General features: G+C 52.3%; 1 protein-coding gene across 1 annotated transcript in view; it reads right to left on the reverse strand.

Moving 5' to 3' along the window:
• Positions 1-1,383: 1,383 nt before the first annotated feature.
• serinc4 (serine incorporator 4) overlaps positions 1,384-18,017 on the reverse strand; it is a 44,879-nt gene continuing 28,245 nt past the window's right edge. Inside the window, exons 6-11 of the mRNA XM_041178209.1 lie at positions 7,565-7,660; positions 5,443-5,569; positions 4,576-4,648; positions 4,087-4,123; positions 3,318-3,447; positions 1,384-1,549 (exon numbers count right to left, since the gene is read on the reverse strand). Of these exons, the coding sequence (XP_041034143.1) occupies positions 1,384-1,549; positions 3,318-3,447; positions 4,087-4,123; positions 4,576-4,648; positions 5,443-5,569; positions 7,565-7,660 (629 nt within the window). The remainder of the gene's footprint in view (positions 1,550-3,317; positions 3,448-4,086; positions 4,124-4,575; positions 4,649-5,442; positions 5,570-7,564; positions 7,661-18,017) is intronic.

Below are 18,017 nucleotides of genomic sequence, written 5' to 3' on the forward strand. Positions count from 1 at the left end.
GTGCATACTCAGGGGTCAATTGCCAGGGCACGGGGTCAATTGCCAGTGCATACTCAAGAAATGACACCACTATAAAATAGAACAAATCTGATAAAGAAACAAATTTGGCAAATGTAAATATCTTACGAATCCACCTATTTGTATCTCAGTTTGGGTTAAGTGAGGAAGACAACATTGACTCGAGGAGGGGAGCAGAGGCAATCACAGATCCAACAACCAGAGCCCAAACCAAATGAGGTGAACTAAACCAAAGCTGATGGGCAGTTTTATTGAAAATTACATTGACCTCGCCTGGGTAGCGGGTCCGGATCTCTCTGCTCTCCTGAAAGACACTGAATTTGCTGGCTTCCCTGAGCAACAGCACAGCTCGGCCACAGATCTCCCATCACACATTCTCTAGATCTCTAACGTTGAATGACTGCTCTTCTCTTTCCCTGTGTTTGTAATCTCGTACCGGGATTCTGTACACATCAGAATCCAAACAGCTGGATCTTGTGATGCATTAAGAAGCGATGGGGCATCAGCCGGTCATTGTCCAGGACTATCAGCTCCACTGTGAAAGTTCCGGAAAATCCTAACTCTGACATTGTGAACATCAAAACTTCCCATTGTTGTCTTTACTTGCTGCCCCGCGGAGAAGCACAAAAGGCACAGAAGGAGGCCATTCAGCCCATCATATCTGTGCTGGCCCTTTGAAAGAGCTACCCAGTTAATCCCACTCCCCTGCTCTGTCACCCAGGGCGCTGCAAGTTTTTTTCCTTTGAGTATTTATCCATTTCCCATTTGAATCTGCTTCCACCAGCCTTTCAGGCAGTGCCTATTCGCTGTGCAAAAAGGATGTTTCCTCATGTAGCCTTCACCTTAAATCTGTGCCCTCTGGTGACCAGCCCTCCTGCCAGTGTAAACAGTTTCTCCTTATTTTCTCCGTAAAAACCCTTCCTCTTGTTTGTTTGCACAAGTTGTTCAGTTGCTTCACAGGGTACAAAGGGTTAACACACACCCGCAGGGCAGAACTGGAGTCATATGGAAGCCAGACCAGGTAACAGGGCGACAGTTTCTCTTCCCCGAAGGACATTAACCAACTGCCTGGGTTTCCTCTTGAGACAATCCAGTTCAAAGATCATCAGAATTTGTTCAATTTGATCACAGGGGTTAGTCCGGGTGGGATTTGAGCTCCCTGAGTTTTTCGACCAAAACCAGAGTCACGAGACCATCGCCGCCTCTCTATTGGAGGTTCAGCTGTTCTAAAGGTTCATTTCCAAACTGCCTCTCTGGGTCAGGTGCTGTACCCCCGCGCCTTAGTTTGCAAAAGGAATCGGCGCCCAATAGTTAGAAGATTCCGTCTGCTGCTAAAACCCTCGCGTTCCCAATCCCGGTGGGTGGCTACTTCGCATGGACCACACGCCGCCTCTCACTGTCTAAGCAGCATGGCGGGGCCAAGAGGATCACCAGGTACAGCAGCAGGCACAGCCAGCAGGAGCAGCTCTTCACCCAGAATGTCGACCAGCTCCCCTGTGAAAACACCGTCTCCAGGGTGGCAGATTCATAGCTGAAGTATTGACCGAGGGACAGAGAGAGGGAGAGGGAGAGAGAGTGAGACGTAGAAACACAGAGAGAGACAGATAAATCAAGAGAGAAGAACAGAGAAAGAAAGCAAAACAGAGAGAGAGAGACAGAGGGAGAGAGAGATAGAGAGAGGGAGAGAGAGAGAGTGAGAAAAAGGGAGAGAGAGAGAGAGAGAGAGTGAGAGACAGGCAAGGAGAGAGAGAGAGACAGAAGGGGAGGGAAAGAGAGACAGAGGGAGAGAGAGGGAGAGAGAGAGTGAGAAAAAGGGAGAGAGAGAGAGTGAGAGACAGGCAAGGAGAGAAAGAGAGACAGAGGCGGAGGGAGAGAGAGACAGAGGGAGAGAGAGAGAGTGAGAGAGTGAGAAAAAGGGAGAGGGAGAGAGAGTGAGAGACAGGCAAGGAGAGAGAGAGAGACAGAGAGGGAGGGAGGGAGAGACAGAGGGAGAGAGAGAGACAGAGGGAGAATGAGAGAGAGAGAGAGAGATAGAGAGAGGGAGAGAGAGAGTGAGAGACAGGCAAGGAGAGAGAGAGACAGAGGGGGAGGGAGAGAGAGAGGCAGGGGGAGATAGAGACAGAAAGGGAGAGAGGGAGAGACAGATAGAGGGAGAGAGAGAGAGTGAGACAGAGGCAAAGAGACACAGAGAAACACAGATAGAGATAAATCCAGCGAGAAAAACAGAGAAAGCGAAACAGCAGAGAGAGAGATAGAGGGAGGGAGAGACAGATAGATAGAGACAGATAGGGAGAGCGAGAGAGACAGAGAAAGAGAAACAGGGAGGAAGAGAAAGGGAAAGAGAAACAGATAGAGAGACAAAGAAAGAGAAAAACAGAGACACAGATGGAGAGAGCGTGAGACAGGGAGAGAGCGAGACAGAGAGGCAGAGAGAGAGAGAGACAGAGTATTAACAACAGTGAAACAAGCTGTCAAGGAAATCAAAAATACTCTATAAACTGTTTAGTAATGTTCTGAGGTACTGATCTGGTCTTTCAGTGCTTAGTTTACACATTAAAAATGATGAACAGGTGCAGAGCCCAATAGTCCATCCAAGAGAACTATATCAAGACTACACTACAGAAACAGCCCAAGTGGGCTGAGCTGGTGTTAATGCTCCACATGAACTTCATCCCAAACCTACTTTCATCTAACTTCATCTCCTATCCCTTTCTCCCTCATGTCTTTATCCAGCTCCCGCCTAAAATGTCTCTATCCGATTCCCCTCAACTCCTGTATGGTAATGAGCTCCCCATTCTCACCGCTCTCTGAGGGAGTTTCTCCTGAATTCCTGATTGGATTTATTAATGACTGTCTCATACTGATGGTGCTAATTCTGGATTCCCCCATAATGGTGTTGTCTTGTGTATCAGAACCACAGACACTCGCCACACTGATGGTAAAGACTGAGCTGACCTTTTGCTGCAATGTTCCCTCCCTCTCTGGTAAAGGCACTGACTCCCGCTGGTACAGTCCCACTGTCTGATCCCTCCCCTCATTGCCCCAGTATCTCTCCCAAGTGTCTAGACTTTATGGGTACAGACAGGCTATTTTGACCTTGTCCCAACACAATTCTTATGCCCATACACACACACACAGACTGGACAGCAGCAGTGTCCTTAGCCCAGGGCACTGCGGACAAGCGCAGAGCCCGCTAGAGGTTGCGCAGGCCAGCTAACTGGGTGGACCAGCACCCCAAGAGGTGAGGCCTGAGTCACCCCTTCAACACTTTGACCGAACTGTTCCCAGACTCAACTTACTTGAACCAGTTGGTCAATGTCATCATGACATAAAGCGAGGCCAGAAAGAATACAAAATGGAAGGAGGAGTAACTGTACGTGACTTGCTCTCTCTCGTTGTGTATCACTTTCTGTCCACCGGTCATCTCCACTTCATTCCTGGGCACTGTGGGTCACACCAAAATCAAATGATTCCAAATATTTAGGGGAGGGAAAACATATTAAACTCTGGTCATCAGTGCAGAGAATCCAACTTTCTGGAACACACAACACTTAAAACCAATTCTAGCCCATATCACACAGGATCTTCAGCAAGTCCCCCCCAGTGAGAGTCAGCACCTTCAGGAACTGTCCCCCTCACCCCAGTGAGAGTCAGCACCTTCAGGAACTGTCCCCCAGTGAGAGTCAGCATCTTCAGGAACTGTCCCCCAGTGAGAGTCAACACCTTCAGGAACTGTCCCCCAGTGAGAGTCAGCACCTTCAGGAACTGTCCCCCAGTGAGAGGCAGCACTTTCAGGAACTGTCCCCCAGTGACAGGCAGCAGTTTCAGGAACTGTCCCACAGTGAGAGTCAGCACCTTCAAGAACTGTCCCCTAGAGAGAGTCAGCACCTTCAGGAACTGTCCCCCAGTGAGAGTCAGCACCTTCAGGAACTGTCCCCCAGTGAGAGTCAGCACCTTCAGGAACTGTCCCCCAGTGAGAGTCAGCACCTTCAGGAACTGTCCCCCAGTGAGAGTCAGCCATTGTGTCGCGGTGAGGAGGGGGCGATTGATTTAATTTCTGTCCCTCACCTTCCTCATCGAGGCCGCAGAAACAGCAAGAAGCTTTCTGTAACAGACAAGAGTGAAATCGTCACTAGGTGTAACCGATGAAATGGGGAAGGGGAAAGGATCAGTCAAGGGAATGTGAATACAGTAGGGGTAAAATAAGGAAAGCAGATTGGAGAGGAGAGGAATATTATGGGAATGAACTGAAAAACAGAAAAATAGGAAAGAGTTTGAAAATTTCTCGAAGTATGAACAGTAAACATTTCGAAACTGAGATTGATAGATTCTTGTTGGGTAAAGGGTTACCCAAGCGGGGTAGATAGAGTTAAGATACAGATCAGCCATGGTCTACGTGAATGATGGAACAGGCTGGAGGGGCAGGATGACCTTCACCTATTCCTATGGGGAGCCAGAGAAGTTGAGTGATGGAGAAAGGAATGATTGCTGATGAATTTCAGTGAGGGCCAGAGGCTGGAATGAGGAAGGATTAACAATGAGAGAGAAATTACTAACCTTGAACTCATATCTGTAAACACGGAGCATCCATGATGGTCCAAACACCTTGGCCAGGTAAGAAGCTTCATTACTACCCAGAGGGCATTGGGAGAATGAGAGACAGCCAATCAGATTGATTGAAAGGAGGGTAATGATTGGATAACTATCACAGAACAATCGCATTGACAGCAATCACAATATTGCAAAAGCATTCTGCTCTGCCTCTCACCATTTTACCAACAGACACAAAATGGTTCAAGGTTACACAACACACGGTGCAAATATGAAGCTGGACATCACCTTATTTCCTTAGTCACCTTTTTATTTACTGAATAGAAATGAAGCTGGATCCTCAGTGAAGCACATGTGGGTGAATGATTGACATTGACGGTCACCGGGTTCCAGCCTTGACAACTGGCAGCAGCTGTACCCCTACCGCTCAGCATTTCACTCTGACCTCAGCCAGACTAAACTTTCAGCCCATCCCAGCGACAACCCCATGAGATCCCTAACTGCCCCTTGAGAAGGTGGTGGTGAGCTGCCTTCTTGAACCGCTGCAGTCCCTGCGGTGTAGGTACACCCACCGTGCTGTTAGGGAGGGAGTTCCAGGATTTTGACCCAGTGACAGTGAAGAAATGGTGATATATTTCCCAAGTCAGGGTGGTGAGTGACTTGGAGGAGAACTTCCAAGTGGTGCTGTTCCCATCTATCTGCTGCCCTTGTCCTTCTAGATGGTAGTGGTCGTTGGTTTGGAAGGTGCTGTCTAAGGAGCCTTGGTGAATTCTTATAGATGGTACACTGCTGCTACTGTGTGTTGGTGATGGAGGGAGTGAATTTTAAAGGGAGACTGTGGGTTTTGATCGATTCATTACCAAAAAGACTTACCAAGCAAACAGGACACAGCAATACATGATGGCCGCTCCAATGATCGCAATCATCTTTCCCTCTTCCTGAGCCCCATCGTCACTGACACTTGGGAAACAGATACTGATGTTCTGACCCTGATATTCCACTGAGAAAATGGAAGAATGATTACTCTGCTTTATCACAAAAACATGTTCGAAACGATCTGACTGGTGACCCGTTCTGTGTCACACCCATTTTAGCACAGGATTCAAACCCCACTTCAGAGACTTGAGCACAGACTCCAGGCTGTAATGAGGGAGGGTTGCAGTGTCGGAAGTGTCATCTTTTATATAGGGTGTTAAACTGACACTCTGTCTGCCCTTACAGGTACATATAAAATACTCCACGATATTTTGAAGAGCCACAGGGTCTCCTGGTTAAAATCACTCCTTTAACCAACATTACCAGAAGCAGATTAACCAGATATTCATCTCTTAATTGTGAGATCTTCTTGTGTACAAAATGGCTTTAGCTGTGGCCCACCCCTTCCCCATGCCCCACCCCTTCCCCATGCCCCACCCCTTCCCCATGCCCCACCCCTTCTCCCATGCCCCACCCCTTCCCCCATGCCCCACCCCTTCCCATGCCCCACCCCTTCTCCCATGCCCCACCCCTTCCCCATGCCCCACCCCTTCCCCATGCCCCACCCCTTCCCATGTCCCACCCCTTCCCCCATGCCCCACCCATTCCCCCATGCCCCACCCCTTCCCCCATGCCCCACCCCTTCCCATGTCCCACCCCTTCCCCCATGCCCCACCCCTTCCCCCATGCCCCACCCCTTCCCCCATGCCCCACCCCTTCCCCCATGCCCCACCCCTTCCCCATGCCCCACCCCTTCCCCCATGCCCCACCCCTTCCCCCATGCCCCACCCCTTCCCCATGCTCCGTCACTTCCCCATGCCCCACCCCTTCCCCTATGCCCCACCCCTTCCCCATGCCCCACCCCTTCCCCCATGCCCCACCCCTTCCCCCATGCCCCACCCCTTCCCATGTCCCACCCCTTCCCCATGCCCCACCCCTTCCCCATGCCCCACCCCTTCCCATGTCCCACCCCTTCCCCATGCCCCACCCCTTCCCCATGCCCCACCCCTTCCCATGTCCCACCCCTTCCCCATGCACCACCCCTTCCCCGTGCCCCGCCCCCTTCCCCATACTCCGTCCCTTCCCCATGCCCCACCCCTTCCCCATGCCCCACCCCTTCCCCGTGCCCCGCCCCCTTCCCCATACTCCGTCCCTTCCCCATGCCCCACCCCTTCCCCATGCCCCACCCCTTCATGCCCCACCCTTTCCCCATGCCCCACCCCTTCCCATGTCCCACCCCTTCCCCATGTCCCACCCCTTCATGCCCCACCCTTTCCCCATGCCCCACCCTTTCCCCATGCTCCGTCACTTCCCCATGCCCCACCCCTTCCCCATGCCCCACCCCTTCCCCATGCCCCACCCCTTCCCCATGCTCCGTCACTTCCCCATGCCCCACCCCTTCCCCATGCCCCACCCCTTCCCCATGCCCCACCCCTTCCCCGTGCTCCACCCCTTCCCCCATGCCCCGCCCCTTCCCCATGCCCCACCCCTTCCCCCTGCACCATCCCTTTTCTTGAGAGTTTTGGGACAGGGAACTGCAATTCTGATACTACAGTGAACATATTGGACGACCAATGGTGCGAGGGTGGGGGTGGGGCAGTTGGAGGCAGGAGGTCATGTAGTGAAGTACTGACCGGTCACCCTGTGCCAGCCGCAGACTGGGAGGTTGGGGGAGGCTGCGGTGCTGATGTGCTTGTCCTGGCTTCCAGAGTGAGTGTGAGGCCCCTTGACTTGGTGCAGTTGGTGCTGTCGTCTCTCTCTCTCTCTCTCTCTCCCCCTGAGGGGAGCCTGGGGTGTGCACTTGGCACCAGCCCACAGCAGCCACACTAACAACACAGGCTGAGGGTTCAGCGAGGGAGGGAGGAGACAGCAAGGGTCGTGTCACATCAGATGAAGCGCATGTTGGACCGAGCTCGGACTGAGACTATCAAGGAGCGCTGACACCTGGTGTGTCATCGACAGGCGGGACTGTGTATCCTCACGTAGCCTCGGGTCACCTGGAGTGTAGCTGTTCACTGACCTGTCTCTGGGGGGCGGCTGGAGAGTGCGGAGAAGGTCAGGTACATGACATAGCAACTGATGATGGAGGCTTGAAGCAAACTGCTGTGTGTCTGCCCTGTAATCAAAGGACAAAGATTCACCACATATTGAGGAGAGAAAGAGTTTGGGAAATGCCACTTACCCTGTTTAATGTTAATTCCCAGTTCCCCTCTATACTCCTGAGGTGTCAACTGTCCCCCGGGGACGAGTAGCACAGACACCGGCCCTTCTCCCACCTCCCTCTAGTCTCTGTGAATGGGGAGTGTTGACAGGACATCATAGCTGAGCACAGCCCTGCCTTCATCCTTAGTGCAACACACACTCGCACATCAGCACTCACACAGGACACACTCACACAGGACACACTCACACATCAGCACTCACACAGGACACATTCACACAGGACACACTCACACAGGACACACTCGCACATCAGCACTCACACAGGACACACTCACACAGGACACACTCACACAGGACACACTCACACATCAGTACTCACAGAGGACACACTCACACATCAGCACTCACACAGGACACACTCACACAGGACACACACACACAGGACACACTCACACAGGACACACTCACACAGGACACACTCACACATCAGCACTCACACAGGACACACACACACAGGACACACACACACAGGACACACTCACACAGGACACACTCACACAGGACACACTCACACATCAGCACTCACACAGGACACACTCACACAGGACACACTCACACAGGACACACTCACACATCAGCACACACACAGGACACACTCACACAGGACACACTCACACAGGACACACTCACACAGGATACACTCACACATCAGCACTCACACAGGACACACTCACACAGGACACACTCACACAGGACACACACACACAGGACACACACACACAGGACACACACACACATCAGCACTCACACAGGACACACTCACACAGGACACACACACACAGGACACACTCACACATCAGCACTCACACAGGACACACACACACAGGGCACACTCACACAGGACACACTCACACATCAGCACTCACACAGGACACACACACACAGGACACACTCACACAGGGCACACACACACAGGACACACTCACACATCAGCACTCACACAGGACACACACACACAGGACACACTCACACAGGACACACTCACACAGGACACACACACACAGGACACACTCACACATCAGCACTCACACAGGACACACACACACAGGACACACACACACAGGACACACTCACATCAGCACTCACACACAGGACACACTCACACAGGACACACTCACACAGGACACACTCACACAGGACACACACACACAGGACACACTCACACAGGACACACACACACAGGACACACTCACACAGGACACACTCACAAATCAACACTCACACAGGACACACTCACACAGGACACACTCACACAGGACACACTCACACAGGACACACACACAGGACACACTCACACATCAGCACTCACACAGGACACACTCACACAGGACACACTCACACATCAGCACTCACACAGGACACACTCACACAGGACACACTCACACATCAGCACTCACACAGGACACAATCACACAGGACACACTCACACATCAGCATTCACACAGGACACACTCACACATCAGCACTCACACAGGACACACACACACAGGACACACTCACACAGGACACACTCACACAGGACACACTCACACATCAGCACTCAAACAGGACACACACACACAGGACACACTCACACAGGACACACTCACACAGGACACACTCACACATCAGCACTCACACAGGACACACTCACACAGGACACACTTACACAGGACACACTCACACAGGACACACTCACACATCAGCACTCACACAGGACACACTCACACAGGACACACTCACACAGGACACACACACACATCAGCACTCACACAGGACACACTCACACAGGACACACTCACACAGGACACACACACACAGGACACACTCACACAGGACACACTCACACATCAGCACTCACACAGGACACACTCACACAGGACACACTCACACAGGACACACTCACACAGACAGCACTCACACAGGACAGCACTCACACAGGACACACTCACACAGGACACACACACACAGGACACACTCACACAGGACACACTCACACAGGACACACACACACAGGACACACACACACAGGACACACTCACACAGGACACACACACACAGGACACACTCACACATCAGCACTCACACAGGACACACACACACAGGACACACACACACAGGACACACTCACACAGGACACACTCACACAGGACACACACACACAGGACACACTCACACAGGACACACTCACACATCAGCACTCACACAGGACACACTCACACATCAGCACTCACACAGGACACACTCACACAGGACACACACACACAGGACACACACACACAGGACACACTCACACATCAGCACACACACAGGACACACTCACACAGGACACACACACACAGGACACACACACACAGGACACACTCACACATCAGCACACACACAGGACACACTCACACAGGACACACACACACAGGACACACTCACACAGGACACACTCACACAGGACACACTCACACATTAGCACTCACACAGGACACACTCACACAGGACACACACACACAGGACACACTCACACAGGACACACACACACAGGACACACACACACAGGACACACTCACACAGGACACACTCACACAGGACACACTCACACAGGACACACTCACATATCAGCACTCACACAGGACACACTCACACAGGACACACTCACACAGGACACACTCACACAGGACACACTCACACATCAGCACTCACACAGGACACACTCACACAGGACACACTCACACAGGACACACACACACAGGACACACTCACACAGGACACACTCACACAGGACACACTCACACATCAGCACACACACAGGACACACACACACAGGACACACACACACAGGACACACTCACACAGGACACACTCACACATCAACACTCACACAGGACACACACACACAGGACACACTCACACAGGACACACTCACACAGGACACACTCACACAGGACACACTCACACATCAGCACTCACACAGGACACACTCACACAGGACACACTCACACAGGACACACACACACAGGACACACTCACACAGGACACACTCACACAGGACACACTCACACATCAGCACTCACACAGGACACACTCACACAGGACACACTCACACAGGACACACACACACAGGACACACTCACACAGGACACACACACACAGGACACACTCACACAGGACACACTCACACATCAGCACTCACACAGGACACACTCACACATCAGCACTCACACAGGACACACTCACACAGGACACACTCACACAGGACACACACACACAGGACACACTCATACAGGACACACTCACACATCAGCACTCACACAGGACACACTCACACATCAGCACTCACACAGGACACACTCACACAGGACACACTCACACAGGACACACTCACACAGGACACACTCACACATCAGCACTCACACAGGACACACTCACACATCAGCACTCACACAGGACACACTCACACAGGACACACACACACAGGACACACACACACAGGACACACTCACACATCAGCACTCACACAGGACACACTCACACAGGACACACACACAGGACACACACACACAGGACACACTCACACAGGACACACTCACACAGGACACACTCACACAGGACACACTCACACATCAGCACTCACACAGGACACACACACACAGGACACACACACACAGGACACACTCACACAGGACACACACACACAGGACACACACACACAGGACACAATCACACAGGACACACACACACAGGACACACTCACACAGGACACACTCACACAGGACACACTCACACATCAGCACTCACACAGGACACACTCACACAGGACACACTCACACAGGACACACTCACACATCAGCACTCACACAGGACACACTCACACAGGACACACTCACACAGGACACACACACACAGGACACACTCACACAGGACACACTCACACATCAGCACACACACAGGACACACTCACACAGGACACACTCACACAGGACACACACACACAGGACACACTCACACAGGACACACTCACACAGGACACACTCACACATCAACACTCACAGGACACACACACAGGACACACACACAGGACACACTCACACAGGACACACTCACACAGGACACACTCACACAGGACACACACACACAGGACACACTCACACAGGACACACTCACACATCAGCACACACACAGGACACACTCACACAGGACACACTCACACAGGACACACTCACACATCAGCACTCACACAGGACACACTCACACAGGACACACTCACACAGGACACACACACACAGGACACACTCACACAGGACACACTCACACAGGACACACTCACACAGGACACACTCACACATCAGCACTCACACAGGACACACTCACACAGGACACACTCACACAGGACACACTCACACATCAGCACTCACACAGGACACACACACACAGGACACACTCACACAGGGCACACTCACACAGGACACACTCACACATCAGCACTCACACAGGACACACACACACAGGACACACTCACACAGGACACACTCACACAGGACACAAACACAGGACACACTCTCACATCAGCACTCACACAGGACACACACACACAGGACACACACACACAGGACACACTCACATCAGCACTCACACACAGGACACACTCACACAGGACACACTCACACAGGACACACTCACACAGGACACACACACACAGGACACACTCACACAGGACACACACACACAGGACACACTCACACAGGACACACTCACAAATCAACACTCACACAGGACACACTCACACAGGACACACTCACACAGGACACACTCACACAGGACACACACACACAGGACACACTCACACATCAGCACTCACACAGGACACACTCACACAGGACACACTCACACAGGACACACACACACAGGACACACTCACACATCAGCACTCACACAGGACACACTCACACAGGACACACACACACAGGACACACTCACACAGGACACACTCACACAGGACACACACACACAGGACACACTCACACATCAGCACTCACGCAGGACACACACACACAGGACACACACACACAGGACACACTCACATCAGCACTCACACACAGGACACACTCACACAGGACACACTCACACAGGACACACTCACACAGGACACACACACACAGGACACACTCACACAGGACACACACACACAGGACACACTCACACAGGACACACTCACAAATCAACACTCACACAGGACACACTCACACAGGACACACTCACACAGGACACACTCACACAGGACACACACACACAGGACACACTCACACATCAGCACTCACACAGGACACACTCACACAGGACACACTCACACATCAGCACTCACACAGGACACACTCACACAGGACACACTCACACATCAGCACTCACACAGGACACAATCACACAGGACACACACACACAGGACACACTCACACATCAGCACTCACACAGGACACACTCACACATCAGCACTCACACAGGACACACACACACAGGACACACTCACACAGGACACACTCACACAGGACACACTCACACAGGACACACTCACACAGGACACACACACACAGGACACACTCACACATCAGCACTCACACAGGACACACTCACACAGGACACACTCACACATCAGCACTCACACAGGACACACTCACACAGGACACACTCACACATCAGCACTCACACAGGACACAATCACACAGGACACACACACACAGGACACACTCACACATCAGCACTCACACAGGACACACTCACACATCAGCACTCACACAGGACACACACACACAGGACACACTCACACAGGACACACTCACACAGGACACACTCACACAGGACACACTCACACATCAGCACTCACACAGGACACACACACACAGGACACACTCACACAGGACACACTCACACAGGACACACTCACACAGGACACACTCACACATCAGCACTCACACAGGACACACTCACACAGGACACACTTACACAGGACACACTCACACAGGACACACTCACACATCAGCACTCACACAGGACACACTCACACAGGACACACTCACACAGGACACACACACACATCAGCACTCACACAGGACACACTCACACAGGACACACTCACACAGGACACACACACACAGGACACACTCACACAGGACACACTCACACATCAGCAATCACACAGGACACACTCACACAGGACACACTCACACAGGACACACACACACAGGACACACTCACACAGGACACACTCACACAGGACACACTCACACATCAGCACTCACACAGGACACACTCACACAGGACACACACACACAGGACACACTCACACAGGACACACTCACACAGGACACACACACACAGGACACACACACACAGGACACACTCACACAGGACACACTCACACAGGACACACACACACAGGACACACTCACACAGGACACACACACACAGGACACACTCACACATCAGCACTCACACAGGACACACTCACACAGGACACACACACACAGGACACACTCACACAGGACACACTCACACAGGACACACTCACACATTAGCACTCACACAGGACACACTCACACAGGACACACACACACAGGACACACTCACACAGGACACACACACACAGGACACACACACACAGGACACACTCACACAGGACACACACACACTGGACACACTCACACAGGACACACTCACACAGGACACACTCACATATCAGCACTCACACAGGACACACTCACACAGGACACACTCACACAGGACACACTCACACAGGACACACTCACACATCAGCACTCACACAGGACACACTCACACAGGACACACTCACACAGGACACACTCACACAGGACACACACACACAGGACACACTCACACAGGACACACTCACACAGGACACACTCACACATCAGCACACACACAGGACACACACACACAGGACACACACACACAGGACACACTCACACAGGACACACTCACTCATCAACACTCACACAGGACACACACACACAGGACACACTCACACAGGACACACTCACACAGGACACACACACACAGGACACACTCACACAGGACACACTCACACAGGACACACTCACACAGGACACACACACACAGGACACACTCACACATCAGCACTCACACAGGACACACACACACAGGACACACTCACACAGGACACACTCACACAGGACACACTCACACAGGACACACTCACACATCAGCACTCACACAGGACACACTCACACAGGACACACTTACACAGGACACACTCACACAGGACACACTCACACATCAGCACTCACACAGGACACACTCACACAGGACACACTCACACAGGACACACACACACATCAGCACTCACACAGGACACACTCACACAGGACACACTCACACAGGACACACACACACAGGACACACTCACACAGGACACACTCACACATCAGCACTCACACAGGACACACTCACACAGGACACACACACACAGGACACACTCACACAGGACACACTCACACAGGACACACTCACACATCAGCACTCACACAGGACACACTCACACAGGACACACACACACAGGACACACTCACACAGGACACACTCACACAGGACACACACACACAGGACACACACACACAGGACACACTCACACAGGACACACACACACAGGACACACTCACACAGGACACACACACACAGGACACACTCACACATCAGCACTCACACAGGACACACTCACACAGGACACACACACACAGGACACACTCACACAGGACACACTCACACAGGACACACACACAGGACACACTCCCACAGGACACACTCACACATCAGCACTCACACAGGACACACTCACACATCAGCACTCACACAGGACACACTCACACAGGACACACACACACAGGACACACACACACAGGACACACTCACACATCAGCACACACACAGGACACACTCACACAGGACACACACACACAGGACACACACACACAGGACACACTCACACATCAGCACACACACAGGACACACTCACACAGGACACACACACACAGGACACACTCACACAGGACACACTCACACAGGACACACTCACACATTAGCACTCACACAGGACACACTCACACAGGACACACACACACAGGACACACTCACACAGGACACACACACACAGGACACACACACACAGGACACACTCACACAGGACACACACACACAGGACACACTCACACAGGACACACTCACACAGGACACACTCACATATCAGCACTCACACAGGACACACTCACACAGGACACACTCACACAGGACACACTCACACAGGACACACTCACACATCAGCACTCACACAGGACACACTCACACAGGACACACTCACACAGGACACACACACACAGGACACACTCACACAGGACACACTCACACAGGACACACTCACACATCAGCACACACACAGGACACACACACACAGGACACACACACACAGGACACACTCACACAGGACACACTCACACATCAACACTCACACAGGACACACACACACAGGACACACTCACACAGGACACACTCACACAGGACACACTCACACAGGACACACTCACACAGGACACACACACACAGGACACACTCACACATCAGCACTCACACAGGACACACTCACACAGGACACACTCACACAGGACACACACACACAGGACACACTCACACAGGACACACTCACACAGGACACACTCACACATCAGCACTCACACAGGACACACTCACACAGGACACACTCACACAGGACACACACACACAGGACACACTCACACAGGACACACACACACAGGACACACTCACACAGGACACACTCACACAGGACACACTCACACAGGACACACACACACAGGACACACTCAAACATCAGCACTCACACAGGACACACTCACACAGGACACACTCACACAGGACACACTCACACAGGACACACTCACACAGGACACACTCACACAGGACACACTCACACATCAGCACTCACACAGGACACACTCACACAGGACACACTCACACAGGACACACACACACAGGACACACTCACACAGGACACACACACACAGGACACACTCACACAGGACACACTCACACATCAGCACTCACACAGGACACACTCACACATCAGCACTCACACAGGACACACTCACACAGGACACACTCACACAGGACACACACACACAGGACACACTCACACAGGACACACTCACACATCAGCACTCACACAGGACACACTCACACATCAGCACTCACACAGGACACACTCACACAGGACACACTCACACAGGACACACTCACACAGGACACACTCACACATCAGCACTCACACAGGACACACTCACACATCAGCACTCACACAGGACACACTCACACAGGACACACACACACAGGACACACACACACAGGACACACTCACACATCAGCACTCACACAGGACACACTCACACAGGACACACACACAGGACACACACACACAGGACACACTCACACAGGACACACTCACACAGGACACACACACACAGGACACACTCACACAGGACACACTCACACAGGACACACTCACACATCAGCACTCACACAGGACACACACACACAGGACACACACACACAGGACACACTCACACAGGACACACACACACAGGACACACACACACAGGACACACTCACACAGGACACACACACACAGGACACACTCACACAGGACACACTCACACAGGACACACTCACACATCAGCACTCACACAGGACACACTCACACAGGACACACTCACACAGGACACACTCACACATCAGCACTCACACAGGACACACTCACACAGGACACACTCACACAGGACACACTCACACAGGACACACACACACAGGACACACTCACACAGGACACACTCACACATCAGCACACACACAGGACACACTCACAGGACACACTCACACAGGACACACTCACACAGGACACACTCACACATCAACACTCACACAGGACACACACACACAGGACACACTCACACAGGACACACTCACACAGGACACACACACACAGGACACACTCACACAGGACACACTCACACAGGACACACTCACACATCAGCACACACACAGGACACACTCACACAGGACACACTCACACAGGACACACTCACACAGGACACACTCACACATCAGCACTCACACAGGACACACTCACACAGGACACACTCACACAGGACACACACACATAGGACACACTCACACAGGACACACTC

The sequence above is a fragment of the Carcharodon carcharias genome, chromosome 32 (genome assembly GCF_017639515.1).
Source record: "Carcharodon carcharias isolate sCarCar2 chromosome 32, sCarCar2.pri, whole genome shotgun sequence".
Taxonomy (NCBI): Eukaryota; Metazoa; Chordata; class Chondrichthyes; order Lamniformes; family Lamnidae; genus Carcharodon; species Carcharodon carcharias.